The sequence below is a fragment of the Cinclus cinclus genome, chromosome 2 (genome assembly GCF_963662255.1).
Source record: "Cinclus cinclus chromosome 2, bCinCin1.1, whole genome shotgun sequence".
NCBI classification, from domain to species: domain Eukaryota; kingdom Metazoa; phylum Chordata; class Aves; order Passeriformes; family Cinclidae; genus Cinclus; species Cinclus cinclus.
This window is the reverse complement of record NC_085047.1, coordinates 77,308,549-77,335,266: the sequence shown is the minus strand read 5'-3', so window position 1 is coordinate 77,335,266 and position 26,718 is coordinate 77,308,549. Positions and strand designations below refer to the sequence as shown.

At 36.4% G+C, this 26,718-nt stretch overlaps 1 protein-coding gene across 1 annotated transcript in view; it reads left to right on the top strand.

Moving 5' to 3' along the window:
• Positions 1-24,765, top strand: part of DZIP1 (DAZ interacting zinc finger protein 1) — a 33,662-nt gene extending 8,897 nt beyond the window's left edge. Inside the window, exons 6-19 of the mRNA XM_062514932.1 lie at positions 499-636; positions 1,632-1,694; positions 2,937-3,077; positions 5,285-5,333; positions 6,599-6,658; positions 12,478-12,537; positions 15,533-15,678; positions 15,963-16,158; positions 18,472-18,601; positions 18,780-18,830; positions 19,640-19,842; positions 20,206-20,336; positions 23,759-23,930; positions 24,662-24,765. Coding sequence (XP_062370916.1) covers positions 499-636; positions 1,632-1,694; positions 2,937-3,077; positions 5,285-5,333; positions 6,599-6,658; positions 12,478-12,537; positions 15,533-15,678; positions 15,963-16,158; positions 18,472-18,601; positions 18,780-18,830; positions 19,640-19,842; positions 20,206-20,336; positions 23,759-23,930; positions 24,662-24,744 — 1,623 coding nt within the window. The 3' untranslated portion in view covers positions 24,745-24,765. The remainder of the gene's footprint in view (positions 1-498; positions 637-1,631; positions 1,695-2,936; positions 3,078-5,284; positions 5,334-6,598; positions 6,659-12,477; positions 12,538-15,532; positions 15,679-15,962; positions 16,159-18,471; positions 18,602-18,779; positions 18,831-19,639; positions 19,843-20,205; positions 20,337-23,758; positions 23,931-24,661) is intronic.
• The last annotated feature ends 1,953 nt before the right edge of the window (positions 24,766-26,718 follow it).

The window sequence follows — 26,718 nt, the reverse complement described above, 5'->3', positions numbered from 1 at the left end:
AACATAATTTCAGATTGATTTTTTTTTTAATTTAAAGGATTGTTTTGTACAAATGAATGATCCCTTCAGCAATTATGTCAGTTTTTCTTTACTCCTCAGCCTTTGAATGCCTGTTTATAGGTTAGTAGATATTGTTATGGTTGCTGCATGTTAGGTATCCTTATGTTAATTTTCTCATAAGTGGCATGGCGGACACTAACCTCCGCATCATAGTCCTGATAGAATTTGTGTGTTTTCAATACATGCTTTGGAAATGCTCACTAGCAAGAGAATCATAAAAGTGTGGCTGGGTCAGAAAACAAATTTGCATGGCATTACCAGAGCTGCTTATATTTTGTAGCTGCTATGTCCTGTGTACTTTTACAATCATATTTATGTTGGATGTAGATATTATTAACTGATAAATGCTGAACTCACAAGGAATGGGAGAAGTATCTGATGCAATATCTGCATAACTATGTTTAAGGAAAATTTTGTATTCCTCCTCCCTCCTATTAGCAACTGTTAGAATTACAAAAGTCCAATATACAACAAAAATCCAATTTAGGAACACTGAAAGACATCCATGAATTTACAGAGGAGAAACCTCAGCGTCCTCAGGAACATCCAGATGTGGTTAGACTTCTGGAAAAACAGGTAACACTGTAACTTAATGTATTGCTTTTGACAGATTACTTGGTTTCTTTTTATTTTTGTTCATCTCTGAGTAGGATGTGAAATCTCTAAGTAAAATTTTCATTCTTCTCAATGCTAAAAATAGCTGGTTTTGAAGATTTAATACTATTTAATACTATCCATATAATGTCAAACTAGGATTTATTTTCTTTATCCTTTATAAATTAATTTATTGTTACTTATTTACTTATATTCTCTTATTCCTATGATTAAATATATCCGTCTTTGCCAAGTGTGGTGGCAGTTCAGTTCCAGAAGGCTCTAATAAAGCATTTATGTTTACTCATCTGTGAAGCCGCTTACAGAAAAACTGGAATATTCCATTTCCCTGAATGAAAAAGAAAATTAGGAAACTTTCTGACAGGATTTTCCAACTTCTGCCTTTTGTTTAATTTCATGGTTTTTGGGTGTGAAGGTCTTAGTTTACTGCTGGTATTATATAGAAGTTTGGTATATACTTCTGCTCAAAGATGTGCAAAACTTAGTTTTGCTTTATAGGGTTTTTTATTTCATCAAAGAAAATTGGCTTCGCTCTAAAACTCATGTTAATTTTTGGGCTTTGTCATTATTATGCAAAATACATTGTTAATGAGTGCTCAAAATTACATTATTAAGAGGGAAAATGCCCTGCTCTTACTACTCTTTTTGTTGATACACAGAGATGTATCCAAATGCTTGTGTATTTCTCACTCACAGTAAATGCATATACAAATCAAAGAGAAAATACAGTTTCTAGAGTGATTAGTAAGAAAACCATACTCAGATGTATAAATCATGCTAATAACTGTTCTAGGTATTAAATACTGGGTTACTCAAATTTCATATGATCTGTCATCCTTTAGGTATTTATGCTTTATTTGGACTAAATGCTCATGTGTTATTAACAAGAAAGAAAGCTGCATTTATCAAACTAAATGTGTTGTTAACAAGAATTACTATGGATTTCCTCTATGCAGGAAAAAAAGTGGATGTCTTTACTACAAGCCATCCGTCATGACCATGAGACAGAAAAGTCCCTGGTAAGTGGCACAGCAAACCACTTACAACTAAAGGAGACTTTTTTTTCCTTTATCCTTTTAGTAGTTCTTGATATGCTGCAGTACATCTGCCAGATATCAAGAGTTAATAAAGAGTGTGTCCTCTTAGCTGTATTTATCATCTCGGTGTTTCTGTTATAGTAGGATCTTGGTGTTTCAGTTAAGGCCAGATAAACTGAATTTATCATTTCAGAATCTGACAGAAAACTGAAACTGTATCTGTCTTTTGAAGAGCTCACAGCTGATTCTGTGAGCACTGTATTATACAGTATTTTCTGTGTTATGTGGGTAGACTGAATAGTTGAGATACGACTTGCCAACATGTTACTTTCATCCACCCTATACCTGCTGCTACCATGGACCTGTGACATATGTCTCAGTCTTTTTTTTCTCCTTCCTATCACTTCTCTATTGCTTTTTCTGTTGTAGCTTTCTAAAGCAGAGTCTGTTCAGCTTTCCAGGAGTAAACACCATGGATTTTTATTTTGCATCAGTTTATGTGTTTTACTATACAAAGCTTTATTCCTCTGATTTATTTTTTTTTACATCTGCATTTCTTTTTAATCTGTTTCTTGCTTTGTTTCTCTTGCTTCTTTTCTTTTCATTTTCCTTTCACCTGCGTGACCATGTAAGAACTGAGCAAATCATAGTGGTCTGACCAATGCTTCTCCTCCTCTGGCAAGAAAACCCTGGGGAGGAACCATGAAGCAGTCCCCAAAAAGGATGTAGTTAAAGATACACCCACATACAGTGCAAGAATAGAATAAGGGAGGAGTATTGTAAGTATTACTTTTGGGATGGTGCACCTAAATAATGTTCCCTTTCTTCCACATTTGGAGTTAATATCCTACGTTTGTTATATAAATTCACCTATCACCTCCTTAAAGTAACATTACTGGACACTGTTTATAATTAAAACATTTTTATAGATTTATACACTTTTTCCTGCAATCTTATTTTTAGAAAATTCAGCAATGTGTTTGTATGTCCTTTTCTTCATATTGAGATTTAGGTATCTTCCTTGTGTAATTCAAAAGTGATCCAGACAATTGTTTTATAATATATATTCCAGTCCTAGTGAAATTGTAGAAGACATCCATTTTTTGCTAAGAAAAAAAATATTAAAAGTATCTAAGCATGACACTTGCTTGTTTAGAATTTACAGCATTAAAATATTTTGTATAGCGTTAATATGATGTTACTTTTCTTCTGATTGCTTTCTAGCTACTGTCACAAATTGAGACAATCAAAACATCAGCAAGAGAAGACCTGAACAGAAATAACATCTTTTACAGGAAGAGGATAGAAGATTTGGAGCAGAGGCTTCAGGAACAGAATGATCTGGTTATTAGTCAGAAGAAGAAGGTCTGTTTTGTGAAATGCTGTTTCAGAGAGCACAGGACACAGAGAAACACTATACTAGCATTTAGTCTTTGATATTTCTCTGACTGCACATTTAATATTCACAGTTTGTAACAGTATTGCTGGAGTAGTACACTCTGGAAATTATGTTGATAAATAAGAATAGATCTAGAAAAGGGACACAGGAATGTAAAGCAGGAATTAAAACACATTTGATAAAGAAAGGCTTAATAAACAAAAAATTTTTGATAGAAGCATTTAATTGGCCACAAAATAAACATAATGAGATCTAGTGTTTGAAATCTGAAAATGCATTACTTGTCACACTGAAAATAAGTTATCATATTCATTACTGTGAGAATAATTATTTAAAATGTTACTTTGTGAATTGTAAGAAGACCAAGTGCCAGATTCTCCACCTGAGATGGCGTAACCCTGGTTATACCCACAAAATGGGGAGCAGGAGGCAGGAGAGGAGTCTGCAGAAAGAGGTCTGGAGGTTTGAGGTGATGTCAAGTTGAATATGAGTCAGCAGTGCCCTGGCAGCCAGGAGGGCCAGCCATATCCTGGAGTGCATCAGGCACAGCATCTCCTGCTTGTTGAGGGATGTGATTGTCCCACTCTGCCTCACCTTGAGTCCTGTGTGCAGTTTTGGGTACCTCAGTATAAGAAGGTCATCAGACTATTTCAGCACATCCAGAGGAGAGAAAACAAGATGATCAAAGGTCTTGAGGGCATTTTAGGAAGAGCAGATGTTGTTACTTGGCTTACTCAGCTTGGAGAAGGCTAAGAGGTGATCTCATCACAGCCTCAAGGGGGGCAGTGGAGGAGGAGGTGCTGATCTCTCTGATGACCAGTGATAGGACACGAGGAAATGGAATGAAGCAGGGGAGGTTCAGACTGGACATTAGGAAAGGGTTTTTCACCCTGAGGGTGGTTGGGCACTGGAACAGGCTGCCCAGGGAACTGGCCCAGGGTCATGGCACTAAGCCTGTCAGAGCTCTTGGTATGTCTGGACAATGCTCTTAGGTTTAAGTTTTAGGTAGTCTGGCATGGGAATTGGACATGGTCCTGTAGGTCCCATCCAGTGTGAGACAGTCTATGATTCTATGTTTGGAAATTAATTGTTTTTTGCATAAAATAAGGTTACGATTATGTCGCCTATTCCTCTATTAGAGAGTGCATTCTTTATAAATCAACATCTGATTTTGCACATTTTGCCTGAGATGCATGTTAAACCTATACTTGAATGCTTAAAGAATGGAAAGATAAATAATAGCTTTTACATCTCCACTTTCACAAATTTTATAGCTGGAGAGATGGAGGTCTTAATCATAGATTAATTTCCTTCAGTAAAGTGACCTTTGGAAAGATAACAGTATGACCACAGATATATAATAGGTTCAGAGGAGTCCAAGTTTGGTGTTTGTGAAATACAGTTGTGCAGATCTACATTCTCAATCCCTGGAAAATAGAAGGGCTTGAGAAATAGCTAACACTTTTGCAGAATCCAAACTTAATGGACAATGAATACCACTGACTATAATCAAACTGATAAATAAAAGAGGATCAGGGCCAAATATCTTGTGCTAGCTCCATCTGACAGTGGCTGTGTGTTTGAATGAATTGTGCTCTTCTTCTCTTTGAGGAATTGGAGTGCAGAGTGTTGTTTAATGATATAGGATTCACAAGTTTCTTGTTTTCTTTAGATCACATTACAGCCAGTGTGTTTCCTTTACTCTCTCAGTTCAGTGCTTGTCCTGGGGTGTCAGATAGACAAACCTGTAAAGCAGAGAGAAGAACTGTTCATGCATTTAAAATCAATGTGTAATTAAACACTCCAGTGTTTCCCTGGAGTGGAAGTTAGGCTTGCAAAATGGAACATGAATTGTTGAGGATGAAAGTATTGAAACTCTACAATGCTGAAGTGGCCTGTAAGTCCACTCTCATTTGACTTTATAACTTGCAATAACAGGATGTACAAGCATGAGTTCACATTAAGGCAATACAAAAACATTCATTAACCATAAACAAAATATCTATTGGGCATAGAAGTAGCATTTTTCTCCCCAAATCATAACCAATAATTTTTCTTATGGAATTCTGTTATGGATTTAATACTGAAATTAGGTATTTTATGCTAAATGTTCACTCTAGATATTGATCCCTTGCATTTGTACCTATCAATGTATCTGTGTTTTCTCCTTTAGATAAAAGAATTGTCTGCAAAACCACCTCCCAGTGTTAAAACATATGATGGTAAGTACAAACTGTAAGAAGAAACAGTTTGTGATTTCTGCAGCCTGGCTAAAACAAATATAGACATAACTTGACTAATAAAATACTGAAATAAAATCAGTACCGGAAATGTATTTGTTTTTCACAGAGTACCTACCTGTTTCCATGCCACGATTTGCAAATATCATGTTTTGTAGCTGTAAAGACTTGTGATGTACAAAGTTGATTGCTTGAGTAGTGAAGAGATGTGAAATAGACCAACTTTATTTTGTCTTATGTAAAAGACTTCCAGATTTGCTTTATGAAGTTGATTTTTTTTCATGCTTGACTGTCCTTAGGCTGCAGAACTCACAAAAGGGAAAATATCAATAGAATAGACAAAACTGATTAACATTTCAATTAAGACACAGATGTTCAAAGAACGTTAAGAACTCTTATGTTTTTGTCTGTGCACTACTTTAACATCTGAAGTCTATAGTGTTTCAAGATGTTGTCCTGCACCACACAAACACCCATATAATTAATGCTGCAGTTGCGGTGATTTGAAGTTTATTGCAATAGGTAATGGCAGATGAATTAATTCTGATCCAGTTTGGAAACCATTTTGCTGTATTAACAAGGCACTGGCTTGAGCTGAGTCAAACACCAGGGAGTAGGTTTAGTTTGAGGAAGGCCTAGTAAGAGCATGGCCATATGGCTTTTCAGCTGTAGCTTGTCATATTCATTCACACTGAAGCACAGACAAGTAAAAGTTAATGGCATACAGGCAAATTTGCTCCTAGCCCCAAGCTGATCTGAGGAATGTAGGATTGAAGTGCAAATTCACTCCAAGGCTACACTCTATACATAATCTATAGATGTATGAGGATTTATGCTCATTTGATATCAAGAGTGGATGCTGCAGATCCCCCCTGGGGAATACGAGTCCCAGTCAGGTTGGTCTTGACTAAGTAGCTTTGGGCCAAGACTTCTTCCCTGTGACACGAAGGCAGAATGCACTCATGACCAAATAATGATCACATTCTAGTCCACTGATGATTTAGTCAGAAGTTTCTTTTCCTGATTATAGACGTGTAAAAGTGCTAAGCATGTATAGAGATGTACTTTTATGTTGTGAAGGAACTGTTTTTACTTTGTAAATGTTTTATTTATTTTTCCCCATTAATGCCAAAAAATAACTAATTTATAAATATGAGTAACTATTGCTACATTTAAGAATCTGTATTTGTCTGTTACTGTTTGCTATAATACAATTCCATTATTTTTTTACTTTTATGGTATTTTAGTGAACACTCCTCTAGAGCGTCTTCAAGAACCTAAACCAAGTCCATCAGTTCCCCCACATGGTAAGTTTTTTTGATAGGTCCAGATCCATTACTTTCTAATCTAACACTCACTCTTCTTAGTTATGTTGCTTGTTAAATCGTAGGTCTAAGAGTAGTTTTTTTGAAAGAACATAATTGTATGTCAGATTTGAGAATTTCTATGGAATAACTATAAGGATGCACTACAGAGAAGAATAAATGAAAAACAAAATATTTTTTGAATATTTCCTATAATATGTGCATTATTGAAGCACTTAGACAAAATCTATTAAGGAAAAAAATTGTGTTTTCTGATGGAAAATATGCTTATCTTTTGTATGCATATACTGGATAGGTACATGCTTCTACTGGAATTTGTATAGGGAAATGTGGAAATGTTTGTCTAGAAGGCTTGAAATACTGTATTTTCCATGTGACTTCAAATGGAAAGGAGTAAAAATACCGAAAAAATAAGCAAAATAGATAGTTATCTTGTCCTAGCTCTTCCAGAGTATATCTGTGGTTAACAGAGATAATTATTTAGGTATTTTAATTGTGGCATTGTGGTATTCCTTAGAAGGGGAGAGGGGCAAAGGAGCTATATTTAAATTGTTTTTTTAATCAGTATGCAAATTTTTGGAGAGTGTTGTTACCATACCAATATTCTGCAGTCAACTAATTCTTTATTTTCCTTTTAAGAAGTAATGAAAAATGAGCTAGCAAAATGTTTGAAAAACATTATTTATTAATTTGAAGTATAATTAAATAATGTGGGTTTTTTCTAATTATTTCTCCTAGTTTTCAAACCTGTCACAGAGAGACTAAATGGAATTTGCCTGTGAAAAATGTAGATAATTTTTCTTTTTCATCAAATACAAAAAGTTCTGAAAATGCCTCTGTGGAGAAAGGGCACTACATATCAAGCTTCCAATAACTTGATGAGGAATTAAAACCTCATGTAGTGCTAATTTTAAACTATTTGTTATGAAAATAACTATTTTAAAAAGGAAAACTGATTATATTATTGCTAATTATTCTATGGCAACATTATTTGAATAATACAGAGATTTAATTCTAAACTATGCAAGGTTTAGTAGTTCATTGCTTGTAGCTTTCTAAGTTAAACTATATGGATGAATATTGTGTAGACAAAAGTAATAGTACATTAAATATAGAGAATTAGGAATAGCATTTTAAACTATTAATTCTTTTTCATTTAAGCCAGCCTCATTACACTGAAACAGTAGTTCTGGTTCTGGCCAAGAAGTCTTACAGCATGTAGTTTAGCATTTGCCCTGAATTTAGGATTTAAGTTTTATGAAGATTATTGCTGCCACAGACTTACCCACCAAGCTTGTCAAGCATTAGTTACTTGGTGCATTTGCTTTCATTTGTACTGAGGACAGAAACGGTCCTGTGAACATTACTATTTTTTTGTATTCTGACAATTTAAATCAGCTCGTTCAGATCTTTCATAATTTCTTGCTGCTTCAAATATGGAGTTTGTGACATCTTGTGAAACTTCTCAAGATAGAAAAGGCTGTTCCTGCCATTGATACACAGAAGATTCACCATCAGTTTATTATGAAAGCTCAAAGAAGGTGTTCCTTTCAGATTCCTTTGCTGATTACTATTTTATTTATCTCTGCAGGTCTCTCTGTCTGTCCCCTTTCTTCCCTTCTGGATTGTTTTTTAAACTTGCCTTACCTAATTTTCTGGAGGTTAGCAGAAGTTATGGTGTCTTTCCCGAAGTTTTCAGGACTCTTCAAGGGATTGACTTACTGAATTAAGACATCATGGCTGCATCTCATGCCTTTATGAAAATGAAAGCACTTCCTGGTAACTTCTGTAGACAAATTTCTTTAGTACAGATCATCTTATAGTTGCCTGCATATAAAATATCTTCATTCTTTTTTTTTAAAGTAATTATAGAAAAGGCTCTCTAATGTGAACTTAAGTACACTTTCAAAGCTGCTCAGAAGCTTTTGCATCCTAGTATTTTTTCTGCACGTCTTAAATCTGTGTTATGAAAAGATACCCAAGTTGCAAATGTGAGTTATCCTAGGTGTAAAGTAGGAGAATAACTATGTTAGTCTGGTGTTTATGTGTTAATATTCCTGACATCTTGTGAGAGCTAGTAGAGCTCCTTGAGTGCCATCCTGGCAGAATATTCTTCTATGCATTTCTGAAATACCTTTAGGGTTTTGTGCAGATAGCGCTTAGGTCTTACTTTCGAAAATTATTTCAGTCTCACAAAAAGACAACAGACTAATTACAGTTTATTTTTTAAATATTTTAAAATTAGCCTTTGTCTCCTATATTACTCTTAAAATGTTGATACTTCTTAAATATTTAGTCTCTCTTAGGTCAATAATATTAGGTGGAATTGAAGACAGTTAAAAAGCAAAGCTACCACTTAGATTGTCCATTAAAACTTATGTCTCAGTCTACAAATATGGTGTGGACACCAAGGCTCAGCTATCACTAGGGACATAGCTGAAGCATGTGAGAAAAATTTAGTTCAAGTGCTTACTCTTCCTAGGCAGTAAATAGAAAAAAAAGGGGCACCTTCAGAGTTTGGTTCAGCTGAACTAAGATTTGAATGCTCTGAAGTTGCCTGTGTCTCTTCGATGGCTGTGGAAGGAGTCTGAGGTGACTAGGCTCCTAACTTAGAGGCCTCAGGTAAGTGTCAAAAAAAATCACACTTAGGAATATTTGTTTAAAGTTAACATTTCTGCTGCTTGTGTGCAGTATGTGGCTTTCTCTTGATCAGTTAGGAGTAAAAATATATAAAGTGCTTTAATTCAAAAACAATAGTCCAAATTATAGGTATTGCAGATAAGGTATGGCAGCTCTTTCTATGTGTAATTTGAGTATAAATTAAAGGAGTATATGATGAGTGTAGCCATGGCTAATGTTCCTTACACCTTCAAGAAATGCAGTAGTTTAAAAAAATAAATTTTACATTTTTTCCTAGGTTGTTAACATTGCAAAGTGCGAAGCGCTTACTGTAGATGACACTACACTACAGAGAATTTTATTGCTTCTGTTCAGGCTAGAAGTTCTTTAGCATTTCATATTTTGACATAAATAGATGGGATTTCTTCTTTAAATGTTGGCCAGAAGACTGCTTAGTACTGATAGTGCTGTCAGAATATTGGGGATTTTTTTAGCTAGTAGATAAGAACAGACAAATAATAAATGATGTGCATGAGACATGCACAGCCCAAATCCTTCATTGTTGTTAAATATATTTCCCTATTCCACCTGCTTAGAAATTGTCTTCAAATACTCTTTAAAACAGGTGTTTAATTATTTCTTAAAGTACACTGGACACGTAATTTTTCAGTAGTGTAACTATCCACTATGAAATTAAGGCAACCTGTGCTTTTGATATATCTCCTCTGTGTCTCCACACATATTAGCTGGCAGAAGAAATACTCTGGAAGATGTGGGATAATAGACACACCACTGCTGGCCTTAATGATGGCTAGAATAAATATGGCTCATCAGATGGCCAGAAGAAGCACATCTCTGGTAAACATAAGGCAAGGACTCCTTAAGGGGGGTCATTTTCACATCTGTCTATAAACCAGAGTAATGGTTTCTCTCAAGTGTGATTGTAATGTGATGTTTAATAGATATCTCTTAGAATATGTGTGCAGTGAAGAGAGAGAGAAGAGAAATAAAAGGCTTGTTTACGCAAGGGAAGTTGGTGTTTTCAGGTGTTGCACTCTCTCACGCCTTAGCATTTGATCTTTGTTACCATGCAGTGAACAACAGTAATGCATTTTGGGTCTGCTCTTGCAACTGTTCTTAGTAATTACTGATTTTTTCATTTCCTCTGTTTCTGGTACACTGAGGAAGAGAAGCATGTACCTTTATGGCCAATCAGCAGACCATTTTCAGGTCTGAGTTCTGGGAACTGGGATTTTCCTATTATGTGAAGTCATTTGGGAAGGGCTTGTGCAGAGATGAGTCAGCCCCCTTAAGCAGAGAGCATTTGAGTAAAGTGCAGGTAAAACAAGCATAGATTACTTCCAACTGCACAGCAACTGCCTTACTGGCTGGTAAGTCCAGCCAAGAAACTCAGAGGCCTTAGTGCCTATGCAGATTAATGTAATCTTCCCAGAACAATTCATCCGTGCTTCAGGCTCTGTCCTTCTAAAGAGATACATTTCAGTCTTTTGGGGATTATTCCAAACTGTGTCTGAACACTGTTTTGGAGAGTCTTAGTTGGTGAAGGGCAGCAGTGTGCCAGGACCAGTAGTGTGGAGGATCATATTCCAGCGCCCAGGAATGCTCTGACCACTGGTAAATTTTACAGCCTTAGAGATTGAGAGACCAGAAGCCCATTTGTCTCTCAGAGTTTTTCTTTTAAATGTTTTTCTATCTTGATATTTGCATCTTGTTAACGACTTGTGATGGTATAGGAAGCATTTTTTAAAACTTCTTATTTAGTGCAAGTTCTGTGGGAGCAAATCTTAAGTCTGGTAATTGGCTTGGAAAATTAGGTGAGAAGCTGAATATCACCACAGGCATGGAAGGCATGGAAAGAGCAGCTCCCATACCCAAACATTTATGCCACCAGATTTAATCCCCTTTATCTGGGGAATATTGGAGGTGTGACAGTGTCACTTAGCTCCAAATGCTCATTTCACTTGATTATAGTGCATCCATGTTTGTACCTGATGTACAAGGAGTGCCAAAAAACATCTTCATGCAGCATCATTTCCTCCCTTTCTACCCACAGAGCGTAACACCCATTTATAGTGCAAAACATTTTTTTATGAAGGATGGGGCAAATGCATGTAGCCCCAACATACTGACCTATAATTGTTTTCTCTTATAATGCCTGTAATTGAATGCTGAAAGTACAGTTTGCTTACTTTTTTTTTTTTTATTGCAAACCCTATATGACACTCAAGCTCTAGTTTTCGTTGATATCAGTTAATTTGTAGAAAGTGAATATTAACATTTTTAAAACCTGACTTCCTATTGGTCTACATGCAATCATTTCCAATCATATCTTATATCTGAAGTTTATAAAGTTGTAAATAAACCATAGTCTGGCTTCATTTTTGTAAAGCAAATTGTACCTGACAGTCTATAGAATGATAAATTCTGTGTGTTTAGGAAGCTGTTTGCAGCACAGATATTTCAAGAATACTTTAAAACACATAATAATACTGAATCTTACTCAACTGGAGTGATTAAAGATTTTTAAAATTGGTTTCATTGGGAATTATATCATATATATATAAAATCTGTCTTGCATGTATGGACTCAGTACTTAATAACTCTCTGAAATAGTGAGTTAATATGTTATATATTTTTGAGATTATATTTTTGAGGTTTACTTTGTCCATTTCACTAGTCTTTTTTAAACTGTTAATATAAAATTGCACAGAAACAATATTTTTAAGTACATCTTAAAAAAATGCTTCTTATGAGAAATTAACAACAATACTGATTTACATAATCCTGGGTGGCCCCGTTATTGCAGACATCTAAAAATACCCTACCTGATGTACCTGGTGCCATTCCAGAAGTTGTGTGATGTATCAGTCAGCCTTGCACTGCTGGCTGAAAATTCTCATGTATCTGGGATGATACCATACACCTGTGTTTGAACAACAGAATCACTCCTGAAGTGACTATTGTATTAGGGTCTCCTCTACAAAAATGTACCCCCAAGGCAGTGAAGAATCATGTTGCAGTGGGTTTGTGATGGTTAAGCAGGTTGTCAGCAATCAAGAAAATTAACATCAGTATGGTGGTTTTTTCCTGACTTTCCCTCTCTGGACCTTGACCTTTTTCTGTCCTTTTTGTCTGGTGTTCCTGTTCTTCCTCATTATTAGAGCAGGCACCCTTGGTGCATATGCTGGAGCCTATAGAGGAGCTTTCAGAAGAGGAAAAAGGTAATGATTGATTCAGCTCAAAATATGCTGGCATGTGTTTCTTGAAAATAAAAAATATTATTTGATACCTACAGTATTTTTCATTGTATTTCATTATATTTGTGTGATTTGGGTGGGAACACTGTTTGTGTCAGTCTCCTGTTTTCTGTTGCTTGCAAATATTATGATTTCCTTATCCAAGGTCAATGTTTATATGAAAATTTGGCTAACTTCTTTAAAGCAGGCACATTCTATATGTCTAAAGGGGTTTGAACTAAGCAGAGCAAAAATGTTTGCTGGGGAAATGCGCTAGAAAAACTAGAAAATTTTGGTGCTGACATTATTGCAATATGTGCTCACTTTTTAAACTGCGTAAGAGGATAAAGAGTTCATGTGGAAGGAAGTTGATGGTGGAGGTTGGAGCTGCCAGCTTTCATGAATGCATCACAGATACTTTTACAAGCAATCTGACTTGCTCCTACCCATAAGCAGCCACAGCTCCAACCAGGGTTGTGCAACTCAGAATAAAGTTATATAGCCCAGCACTGGCAGCTGTTGTGCCTCTTCCAAGGAGAACTTGAAGAAGGCCACATTTACAATGACAGAACAGAAAGCACTGGTTCATCGAGGTGGTATTCTTCTCTTGAAGGCAGCTAATAGTACCTTGGGTTAAGCACCAAATAGCTGAATAACATTAAAATCTCTTCTGTGTGTGAAAATCAAAATCAGTCTTGAGCCCTACAGCCAGTGAGTTTAAATTTCAAAGGAATGATCCTGTTTTGAAAACAAAATTGTTGTTTGAATGTATCTATGTGCTGGGAGGTTTCCCCAGGGAAAATCCAGTGATTCTGAACAATCTGAAATAAAGACTGTTTGCATTTTTGCCGTTCCTTCTGCTGTTTCTCTTGCTTGCCATCTTCTCTCTTGATGGATTGTCTTTGTTTCTTCTGCTGTGCCTAAAGGCATAGCCTGAAGTGCAGAAGAGAAAAAGAAAGAATGCAGTCTGAAAAGACAGACCAAGATTTTTTTTGGTTTGATGACAGTCATTTGTAAGGGAGAGTGTGAAAATTCTTGACTCAGAACATCATTTTCTAGGATTATGTAGGAGCTGACCAGATGTAAGGTCCGTTGTCTCAAAAGTTATATCTAGTATTTAGGTATGAATAAGAAAACAGATCCTTAAATAATTGCTATGACAAAGAGGATTTGGCTTGAGTTAATTAGCAAGAATTAATATTGTCAGTAATTAGAATAATGCTAGATAGTCTTGTTACCATTATTAGTATGTAGCAATTTGGAATTTTAAAATTAGTTTAAATGTATCTATTTTATTGTAGGGATTAACACTGGAAAAAGACAGGATTTTCAGAAGGCTCCTGGGAGACTTCCACTTTAAAATATCTCGTGTATGGCTTTCCAGGAGGATTTTTTACTGAATAATGCCATCTTCTCCTGACTGTGGATAGTCAGATAGCCCTGTGTTTCCTTAAGACCAATTGTTTGCCTCTTCTTGGATTCAGTTCTCCTGACAAATTGGTTTCAATCTTGTCTCTGTCAGGGACTGAGTTGTCCACACAGTTCCCAAAAACAGATGAGATTTCAGCCTGATTGTGTCCTCTTCAACACAGATCTAATAGTATGGCAGCTGGACTCTCTTTCAGTTTTCATTACCTATCGTTCTTTCCAGGACCCCATGGGAAGCCAGTTCCTCAAAACTGCCGAGTATATAATTTGTGATTTTTGAGGCTTTTTTGTTTTCTCTTTAGGGTGCTTGTCTTTTCCTTTAAGAAAAATGAAAAGTAAATGGAGCTGCTTTTTAATAAGCTGACATTGTTTACAAATAGGAAAAGTGGCACATTTGTTTCAAAATAAAGTATTTGGAAGTCACAGATATGGAACTATGCCTTCATTCCTATCCTTGTCCATTGGTGGCAGATCACTCTGCTGCCCTGTAAGGCATACTGGGAAGAGACAGACTCCTGCCCAAGATTTTCCCGTTATTTCAGGGGAGTTGAGAGTGTGGTTTACAGCATGCTTTCCTGGGATGTTTTATACTCTTTGTCAGCTTTGCTGACCACTGCCAGACAGAAGCAGCTATCATGGTTGCACAGGTAATCGCTGAATTTACTTTAAGTGGCATTTGGTAAAATTTTGTCTTGCCAGTGACACTTTTTAGACAGGTTCTAAGTGGGTGTGGTTTGCTTCTTTACTCTCCTGTATGACCCTGTAATACTTTGGCCTAGCATAAATGTCAGTCTTCATTTTAGATGAAAGAATCTGTCTAGATGATTCTTTATTTGTTGCATAAGAGTTTTTATTGACATAAGAGTCATTATTGACAAAGCAATGGAAAGAGATAGGAACTTCTTTGTCTGCTTATAAGTATGTATGATGTCATAGACTTGCATAAAAGAAAACACAACACTGAACTTTGTCCTTGAAAGATTTTTGATGATGGCTATTATGCATCATGTATTTTCTGTGAAACAGTCTGCTTCAGACTAAGGTTTTGTCTTTACCAAGACTTTTGAAAGCATTACAACTTTGCAAAAGTTTAATTTCAGTCGATGATTTTTTCTGAGAACATCATGTTGCTTGAAGCTTTTCTTAAGGAAATGTTTGCTAGAATTTAGCTTTTCTTTGAAATACCGTGTTTAGAGAACTTAAGTATCAGAAGATAGTCTTTCTTTATCAGAAATTTTCAAATACAATGCTAAAAGTAAAGATCTTTCTTGCCAAATATTCAGCACTGTGTCTTTACAGTGGTTCTATGACAAGAGCAATAAAAGATACTTGTGATGGTGAGTACAAGATACTTAGGTACAGATTCCAAGTGAGCTGGCTTTTGTAAGCTAGCCCAGTATTTTGAAAATTACAAAATTCCATGTAGATAAAAAGTGCGCATGTATGTCTATGCTGCTTCTAAAGAATGCGTGCTTCAGTGCAGTTTTTAATTATCTAATGTAATGTGGATTTTTAAAATATCTCTTAACAGCATTTTTCCTTTTTATTTCAGAAACTGAGAAAATTGATCTAAAATCAGATAGAACTAACCACTATTTAATAAATGCTCTGAAGTCTGATCCTTCTTTAACTAAAGAATTGCGAGTTGTTTTGGAGCAAGCTCTGGAGGAGAAGCTGGAATCCTTGGGAATTAAAGCAGTAAGATACTGAATTATTTAAAAGAAGGGTAATCTTTGTACCACTATTCTGTTCTCTTTCGCTCCTGTACTACAGTACTCAACCTATAAAATCCAAAGCTAAGTTTCTGTGTTTTAAATAACTGCAATTCCTTAACCACTAACCTGAGAGGGTGGCCATCGAATTACAGCTGTGGAGGATATGTCTGCACTTGTGAGCAATGTTATCAACTTCTGTAACATTTCTACAAACTTTGTGATATCTGTAGTCTAAAAGAGCATTTACAATAGAATTTGTTTCCTTAGGGTGTTCGTGGAATATCAAGTGATCGCTTAAATAAAATTTTGCGAGCCATTGAACATGCCAGAGAACGCAAAGAGAAGCTAGAGCCCACTATTCACGGAATTCGAGAGCATCTTCAGCGTCAGCTTGGCTTTCGGGTTGAGGAGAAATCATTATCTTCTAGCAGACCTGATTCCTGTGCTCAGCTTCCTTGTGAAGGTTACAGTGGATTTGGGGGCTTATTTCATTGTCTCAGGTTTTATTACTGCTATTCAAAGCTTTATTTAACAACATTTCTGCATAGCTGATTTCCTGCTTTTCCATATCAATATCGATATAGTTATGGACAACTAAACTGTTTTCTTTAAAGGGTCCTTGACATGGTGTTTAACAGCAAATAGCTCTGGCAAGATACACAGTGTTGTGTTGAGAGTGTAGCACTTTGGCAGCAAACCCCTTGCTTTCCAGCTGGTCCTCACATCCTCACAGATCTGAAGGGCTGAGTATGGCTGCACTTAATTTCTGCTTTTAACCAATTCAGTATTGTAAGTTTGATCATGTTCCCAGGTGCACCAGTAGTGTGGGCTACAGTCTGAGTCTGGGCTCGTTTTGTGATCCCAGATTCACCAACAGTGGCACCTTAGCATCAAACCCTCTTCCCTGGCTGACTGCAGTGATAAGGGTCATCGAGCCTCTGTCTGATACCATGCCCTCAGCATGCCTTCATGGCCACATAATCCCTTAGCTACACATCTCATGGCATATCTCATAGAAGTCCCTTCATCATATATTTCATCACTGTAGGCCTTGTTCCTACATTATCCACCCTGTGATTACAGTCACACTTTCAATTTGGTCTCTCTATTTAATGGATTTTTGGGGGGTCTCTGTAGGGCAATTGCTCATACCTCTCCCCCACACCTTTCATCATACCACACCCAGACTTTACGTGTTTCTGAGAGATCATTATCCAGATTTTTACATACATATCTATGGTCAAAGAAAAACATATTAGAGTCAGGATTAACAACAACAGGATGAAGTCGTTTATTGAAAATTCCTCTAGCTGTGAGTGGCCATCTGAAGAGGGAGTCTGACGACTGATGCTGTCCATCTTACTTCTTACTGTATTCTTAATAAGGTCCTAGGGAAAATTGATTAGATGCCACCAGGACTGAAATTCCCTTTCAGATTCAGTGGCATTGAGGTTACCTTTCTAATTCCAGTGGGCAAAGTGCCCTCATCTCCTTCCCTTATATTTGCTGTCACAGTAAATTTCACAAGTGAGAAGTGTGTGTGTTGCAGAATGTACTCTGGTTACCATACTGGTTAGCTTCCATAGATAGAAGTGAGGGTCTCCACCCTGCAGGTTGAGCTTGTTGATGTGTGTACCAAATTTGGTTCGTAATGGCAGTACTTATCCCTTAGTGGCTCTACTTTTTTTAGCTGTTTGGACTAATGATTCAGGTCCCTTTTTCCAGCTCAGAATATCTCTGTTCTGTCTCTTTAAATGCAGTTGGGCTGAATCTCTCTGGTCCATCAAGGCCAGTGTGAAACAGGCTTCAGTGCCGTGTTCTCAACAGAACCCCATTCTGCTGTTATAGGGTCAATGGTGGGGTTGTGGCACCAAGCTCTGGAACTGTTTCATGTGTCGCTCAGTCCACTCCCATGACTTTCCCTTTTTGAGCAAACTGTACAAGGGGTGGGCAATAATAGAGATACCAGGGATGTTTGCACCAATATCCTAAAGTTCCCATTAACTGTTGTAGTTTTTTAAATCTAGACAGATTCTACCCATGCTCTATTTTTCCAAGGTGTCAGAAGCCATCAGGCTCTGAGGAACTTAACCTCCATTGAGCCCTTGACACTTTGATGTAGGAATGTCTAAACCTAAATCTGTTAACCCTTTCTTCCCCTTTTCTGTTGTACAGGCAACCTCCACGGGGTCTTCTCCACCTGGTATTGTATCACTGTGTTGCAATAGTGTAACTACAGGCCCCACACCAGGAGCATGAACAGTCTGTTAATCACAGGTCTGGTTACATTCTAAAGAGCCAGTCAATTAACATACTTGGTTCTTTGGGATTGCCAAAAATATGTATATGCACATATTGTACATATGTATCCATATAGATATAGATATATACATTTTTTTATATGTAGATGTATATGTATATGTATAAACATTAACTTCAGGGTAGCTCTTTAGAGCACTAACAATACAATTGCAATCACAAGCTTAATTTCCCGGGTCAAAACATTTGGCACAGCCAAGGATTAAATTCTGAAAGATGTCTGATCTCTGAGGACCAGCTGTAAACGAGGAGGCTTATTTTCTGCAAAATTGCTACCCTTTTTAGCCAAACACATGGTTACTCTGAACTGCTTGGAAGAAAATAATTGCTTTTTTGTTTTTGTTTTTTTGTTTTGTGAAACTATAGTCTGCAACAGAGACACCTTTAATTGTAGAAATTAAATGTGAAGGATACCAAACATTGATTTTAAGAATGACATAGATAACTTTTCTTGTAGAAAAACACAGGTTCAATCCATTGGGAATATCCTCATTTGCCGCACCTCAAAAACCATCAAAGTGGTCTCCATCAGCTGTCCGCCCACCTGGACAAAGAACAGTCATCCCTGAGTATAGTTCTACACCAAAGTAAGAGATGCCATCCTAAAAACACTCATACCTCAGATAACAGTCCTTTGGGTTTGGGTTTTTGTGGCTGACGTGAACAGTTCCTAGATTGTAAGAACTGAGGAAAGAATTCACATAACTTCCATATAAACCTTATGCTTACTGTAAGTCTGGAAATAACTTGTCTCTTTATTTTTAGACCCAGAAAGATTCTTGGAAGTGGAGTTTCCAGAAAGACACCTAGCATCACGTATGTTTTGTTCCCTTACCTTTTTTGAAGAAGACATTTTTGGTGACGTGTTTGCCACGCAAAAACTATTATTAAGCTAAAATCATAAACACTCTCTGGGCTGCATATTTTTTTTAATTGGTTTAAAGTGTTAGTCCATTTGAGTGTGTAATTATAATCCCTGAAAAGATAGCACGTTTTTCTTTCAGCATATGTATGCTTTGTTGTGGTTGAGAAAGAGAGATATTCAATAAGATCAATAACTTCCTTTAGTTTCTCTCTTAGATGCTTTTTCTGACTGTGCTAAAAGCATTTTGAGACTTTGGTGACCTATTTTTTTCAGTTTATTGGTATTTTCATACTGCAAACAGAATTAAGTACAATATTCCATGTTCCATTCACATCAGGTACATTACTTTGCCACTTCCTGCGCTGAAAAATTCCCACATCTAACTGATGTCACAAGAGACTTTATGTGGCACAGATTCCTTGACCCTGAAATTTGCTTTACCTGCTGATGCATTAATGCCCATCTGTGTTTGCCTGGCAAGACTTCTTTTATATTAGTCTCTTATTTTGTAAAGATGGTTGCGTAAATGGAAAGAGTCATGTGTGTATAAGAGAGCATTTTGAGATAACTTTCTGAGTTTAATTAGCAGCATTATTTATTTTAATTTTTTTAAAGCTATCATTGAGGGGAGATTCTATCTTTTTGCACTAAGAAAAATGCACATTATTGGAAAGGAAAATACAAGGAAGCTTAAGCTTGTATGCGCTGGTGCATGCACTGAAACCCAGTGAATGCTCATGTGGTATGTGGTTTCCTTTAGAACACCACCATTCAGTTCAGAGGAAGAAGCTGATGAAGATGATATGAAACAGTCTTATGTAGCACCAGAGAAATTCCAAAAGTGGTCAAAACTCTCAAGCAGCACAGTCCATGCTTTTCAGAAGCCTCCTGGCAAAAGTGATGGGGATGCGATGGAGGAAAATGGAACTGAAGAAACCGGAGCACCTGCCAAAACTACTAAAGGTTTTTCACTGCATTTGTGTGTGGATATTGTAACAGCTGTGCATGATTCTGCATTTCATGGTAATATTTCTGTGTTAGAAAACATAATGAAGGCAGACTACCTAGTCTTGAGCACATATATATATATATATATATATATATATATATATATATATATATATAGGTAAATACTTTATGGTTTTTTTTGGTTAATGAATTACTTAGAAATGTGTATCATGCTCTTCTATATAAATGCAGAAAAAGACACAATCTTTGTCTCAGAGAGACTTCTTTTACTTATTTTTACTTTGGTGAAGATTTCTAGAGGGTTTACAGTAAAGTCCCTCCTTGCAAATGGAAACTCATTATTTTCCTGAACTTTAGGAACAGTTATTCAAAAACTGGCCAAACAAGTTGGAGATACTCTTTCTAACCATGGAAATAAGAACAAACCAGCTGGAGGAATTAATGTTGCACAGGCATTTTTTAAGAAAGAAGAGGTGAAAGAACCGAAGGTATAATTTTCAATATTACCATTATTACATTAATTGAACTATATATATGTTACTTTTATTTTTTTCATGCTGAAATCATCTTGATGCAGCAAAGAACTTAATTTTCCAAGACAGTTTTGGCATTATAGCTAAGTAGTCTTTTTGAGTATACCTGCAGTGGTGAATAGAAAAGTGTTAGCAAGGGGCCAGTGGCAAGTGACTTCATCCACACTGCTTTTTTAGCTTACACCTTTATTGGTTTGGATCACTACAGCTCAAAGTTTGCGCATGGTGTCATTGCTCTATTCTAGCAGCATAGAGCTTTTTTTTCATAGCATCCTTTGCTTGTTTTCCTAGTGTCTTCTTTTGATGGAAGAAAAAAAGAATTTGCTTATCTAATGTTTAAAAACATTATTACTAGAGTTTCATCTCATATGGGTCTCTTAAATACATTTTAATGAGAGGACAAATTCTGTTGGTCTTTGCTCTGCATCAATCCACAATCACATACTGCTTTCAGACTGCATCAAATCTGTTGCTGTCCATTGAGTATGGCATGTGTTCACCAGCAGAATACTAACACAATGGATTCTTTACCTCTCAGGGTCCTAAGGTCCTGGTCTTCTCAGTTTAGAGTTCTCTAATTGGTACACCATTTTGCTGCAATATGGGGGTATTTGCCTGAACAATATTTAAAAGGAACAAAAGTTACTCCAAATGAGAAGTCAACAGCAGATAGTGATTTTTTTTTTCAGTCTGAGTAATTGTTACTAGATTGAAGTAGACAGACAGGTACTAGTTCTAGCATTCAATAGAGTACTTTTTCAAAAATTTTGTAATATTCAATAAATATTTTGAAATATTTCAAATATTTATAGCAAATAATAATTACTGAGAATCCTGTTATCTATAATAAAACTGATACCTTAGGGCTTCCTGACTGTAAGTTAAATCTGAAACTCATCACTCCCTTCAGAAACAGGGAATTTTCTATTTTGTTTTCCAGAAAAGGATGGTTGTCTTAATCAACTTTGGCCATGAGGTTAGCATAATCTCATTTAGCCTGTGTCCTTGTAATTGCCATTGATGACACCTAAGTTGTCCTTTGGCTGTGAGGGACCTGCAAATCACACCAGACTCAAAATTATCAATGCAGGCATTACTATTACAGTGCAATTTTCTGTCTAGCATTAATTCCAAATTCTTTGTAATGTTAGCTTTTACAAGATCATAAAATGTTCACAGTTAAATTGGCAGGATGATTTTGTAAAGATCTTTAGATGGTGGGTCATTGTGTTCAGGAATTTGGGCTTTAAGAGCAAATACCTGTAGCAAAATAAACCTTAAAACCCATGTTTTAAAAATGCTGTGGTTTTCACTGATAATCTCCCTTCCCACATCTTTCAAGCTCCTGAAACTCAAGGCAAATATTGGGGGAATCAAATCCCTCCTATTGTTACAGAAAGCTGAGTTTGAGACCCCCAGAGAAGCCTAAACTTACATAAGTCCATGGGACCCAGTGAGATGCTTCCCAGGGTCCTAAAGAAATTGGTTGATACAGTTACCAAGCTATTCTTCCATGATAATTGAAAAGTCATCTGTAGTCTCCGACAGAAAAAAGGAAAATAAATCCATTTTTAAAAAAGGAAGGAGAACCCTGGGAACTACTGGCCTGTTAGTCTCACTTCTGTGCCCAGAAAGATCATGGAACAGATCCTTCTGGACAGAAAATTGGACTATAATGAAAAGACAGTAGGTTTAGATTAGATATTAGAAAGAAATTCTTTACTGTGAGGGTGGTGAGGCACTGGAACAGGTTACCCAAAGAAACTGTGAATGCCCCATCCCTGAAAGTGTTCAAGGTCAGGTTGGAAGGGGCTTTGAGCAACCTGGTCTAGTGGAAGGTGTTCTCTCCCATGGTGAGAGAGTTCAACTCCATGATCTTTGAGGTCTCTTCCAACCCACATCTTTCCATGATTTTATGAGAAATATTGTTGCTATAATTCATTCATTTGGAATACATTGTGTCCCTGATGCATCCTGTATGGACAGGGTGAGTTCAGAATTAGCTCATGAAACTAGGGCAGGTACTGCTACTTTTTCCTGGAATCTTTACAGAAGAACACACCATCTTGTATGCTTTGGTAATTACATGCATATATTTATGCTCATATTTACATGTTTAATGCAGACATCTTTATATAGGTCTTTGAGTTAATAGAACTGTTTAGCAGTTTTGATTGGTGCCGTGTATTTACACTCAATCAAAACTGAATTCTGTTTGAAGTTGACATGTTTATCTCTATTTTCTTTATTTTAACAATCATTTGAGACTTCTTGAATGTTTGAGGAAACTCTTCCTCCAGCATTTCTCAATATATGTGACTGACCTTCGCATTACCACTCCCTCCAAATGCAGATAATTTGAAACAGCACAATAATGAATTCTGGTATGTTAATAATACAGCACACTGAGCAGATCTGTCAGTGTTTGAAAAACAGTGCAATGTTAAAATGGAGTTATGTTGCAAGATAAAGCATTACTGCAGTCTCTTCTCCACTTTTGAGACACACGACACGTTCATATTTGTTGATTTTTCTCTAGCATATACGTACCTTACATTGTTTTCTAATAGCATCTGAACCCTCCTGCTGTGCAATGGAAGCACCATCTAGATCCTCACTGTAATACTGGAGACTCCAGTGAAATAAAGTTTTAGCTTTGTGAGAAAGCACTGTTTGCTTTCCACAGTTAAGCTCTCTAAAAATAGCTCAAATCCATCGAACCACATCTAACCGAAAAATAGGGAAATGCTGTAGCTTTTCTTGCTAAAGCTGAATGAAGATATTTAGTTGTCAGGCAGATGAGGTAAGAGGTACCATGGACTCATTGCCTTCAGGTTCATCTGTTTGAACTGACTCTCATTTTGTGAACTTAGTAAACAAATCCACCACTTAATTAAAATATGCTTGTACATGCTGACATTGAGTCTTGAGGGGAATGTATATTTAAAGTCTGAGCACCATGTGGTTTTTAAAATTTTCATTATTTAATTTTATCTTTAAATAAATTAGTTTTAAATTGAAAAGGCCTTTACTGCAATATTTTTCCTAGTTTGACTACAGAATGCTTGTAAACTGCCACCTTGCATGTCATATCTTTATTTTCATTTAAGTAATCTACATTCTCATGCTTAAAGGACTTTCTTCTCACTGGAATATCCCAGAAAAGATAATCCTTTAGTTTTGGAATGAAAACAGTGAATTAATATCATTTAGGTAATTGAATTAATGTGGATTTAAAACTGTGATGATAGATTTCATAAAGGCCATGTGCCAGTGCATTTTTCTTTAGCAGTTTCACATTGTTGAATTTAGGAAATAGCTCAGCACAGCTTGAACAGAGAGAAGAAAAATGCCTGGGTTTTTTTTGTCCCTGTTAGCTCACAGAAGCTGTTGAAGATGACTGGGCTATTTCATCAGTCGAGGAAGACATTTTATTGATGAAAGATGACAGAGGTCAGAAGGCCATGACAGCTCAGAAAAATGAGCCCAGTGCCGCATCTGTGGTACATGCGTGGGGCCTTCCCAAGAAAAGCGTGCCAAAGGAGGAAGGTAACATATTCTTAAGTGACTGACCAACCTAGAGGAGGATTAAGTACAGTGTATTATACATTGTAATTCAGTAGATGGTGTTATGTAAGAAAAGAACAAGAGAAACTCTGTGTTTGGTTTCTTGCCATATGAATATCATGTTTTTATGATACATGATTTATGTGATATATGATATATAAACCACACACTCAGAAATATACAGATATGCCAACTTAAATTTGAGATTTTAAACCATAATATTCTCAGGCTTCAACCTAATTTTTTTTCTTTCCAAATTTAAGGGAGAACTTATTTTGTTTTGAGAATAATAACATTTCAGGCTTGTTCGAGATATCTAACTGACTTACCAGCCTGAGATAAATACTTGAACTAGTGCTAAAACAAAAGCCTCAATCTTACATATCGTTTATGTAGTAGTTTCTAACCCTAATGTTTCAATGCATGTAGAGGTTAAAGCTGTGTCAGTTACATAAAGATACTTCTGGTTATTTTTGAAGGGAAAGTAAGGGTGACACTGACTGTTTGTACTGTGCTTTATGTTCTGTGAGAGAAACAATCTACCTATTATCAACAATTGTCATTTCCTTACTGGTTGCAATTTGGGACTTCCTGAAGTCCACAGGTGCTTGCTCACATAGCATGTAATTTTATCTTATAGAAAATACTAAGTAAAAATATCCCCAGAAGAGTATTAATAGCTAGTAATTGTTTTGTCTGTTTGTTTTTAACAGGCCTTCATGAAGCTGATAATACAAGCACGTTAAAAAGCAGCTTAGTCACTGTGACAGACTGGAGTGATTCTTCAGATATGTAACTGTTCCATTCCTGATGGATGTCCTGCTTTTGGGTTCTGCTGGGGTTCAAAATGCAGGTGAAAACATCAAATGCTTCCCAGTAACTTCTTTCATTGGTCTTGTAATAACAAGGAATACTGTTTACAGAGCTCTTGTGTCTTTCAGTCTGACTCTGGAAAAGAATATTGAAATATGAATTACTGGCCATGTCTGTTTGGAAACAAAGTAATTCTCTCTCTTTGTGGCAGTTTAACCCCAGCCAAGCCCCACACAGCCACTCACTCACGCCCTCACCTGTGGAACTGGGGAGAAACCTGATAGAATAAAAGTGAGAAAACTCGTGGGTTGAGATCAAGGCAGTTCAATAGGGAAAGCAAAAGCCACACACACAAGCAAAGCAAGGAATTAATTCACTGCTCCCTGTGGGCAGACAGGTGTTCAGCCATCCCACGAGAGCAGGGCCCCATCACGTGTAATGGGGACTTGGGAAGATAAACACCATCACTCCAAATGTCTTCCTCTCCCTCCTTCTTCCCCCGCTGTACATACTGAGCATGATGCCATGTGGTCTGGAATATCCCTTTGGTCAGTTTGAGTCACCTGTCCCACCTGTGTCCCCTCCAAACCTCCTGTGCACCCCCAATTTCCTCACCATTGTGGTGGTATGAAAAAGAAGAAAAGGCTCTGTGTAAGCCCAGCTCAGCAATACCAAAATCATCTCTATTATCAACTCTGTGTCCAGCACAAATCCAAGACACAGCTCTATACCAGCCACGGTGAAAAGATTACCTCTACCCCAGCCAAAACCAGCACACTCATGAGTTCAGTGGTGAAAGTCTCTTTCATTTCTCTGAGGTGAAGATTTTGCCTCTAATGTTTACATTAAAGATTGAAACTGGTCTTGCAAGAAAGCCTGTTAAGCAATGAACAGAATATACTGCAGAGTATTACTTTATACAATTTTAATGCATATTTTCTTGTATTTTATCATGAACTTTATATAAAATTGTCAACATTTTAAAGAAAACATGTCCACGTATTAAACTATTAAGTTTCTACCATGGTTTACAATAAATAGCATATGAAAAGAAAAAAGCCTCCGCTCTAGAACTAATCATCATTAAATGCCACCTATATGGGGAAGTTGGTTTGTTGAGATTTTTTTTTTTGTATTGCAGTTGAGTCTTTGTTAGTATAAAAGGACAACAACTGGAAAAAATTACAATGTCAAGCCACAGTAAGGAAAGTACCGACCTGCCATTGCAGAAATACTTGGCATTTTTGGTTTGTCCATATTGGCTGCCTTCTTAAAAAATAGAGTGGTATTTCTACTTAAATGAAGTACAAAAATAACGTAAAACAAAAAGAACCTTGAGTTTGTAGTTCTAATGTAATTTAGATAGTATCAAATACAAAACTTGATCTATACTGTGCCATTATTAAATAGGACTGTTCATTTTTAATATTTACAGTGCTGTCCCAAAATAACCAATTTTTATTGAAACTCCACAGATCCATCAGTTCAAACTTCATGACAAACCTGAGTTTGTGTCTGATTTTAGGGACTCAATCTAGAAAGCATTTTGTGGTTATTTGTAATCTCTGTTCTTGTTTATTGACTTGTATTCCCTCAAAAGGCATCACATTTCCATGGACAAAGAAAAAAAACTAGCTGATTTTTTGAACTGCAGTATGCCAATATGATGTGTGTGATGCCATTCCCATAAGCAGCTGACATGACAAACTGAATTAGTAAATACCTCATTTATTGTTTTTCAAGAATGCAACATCAGCTCACGATTTTGAGGTACAAACTTTACAATACCAACAGCAATCTTAAAATATATAATAAAATTTACATCAATATGTAAAAAGCTGCAAGTTAATATTTGTAAAAGTCATTAGTGGTAGGTACATTTGAGTTGGGGGAATCACTCTGAATGAAAATGTACAAAATCATGTTTAAAAACGCTTTGAGTCTTCCAAGAGTGCAA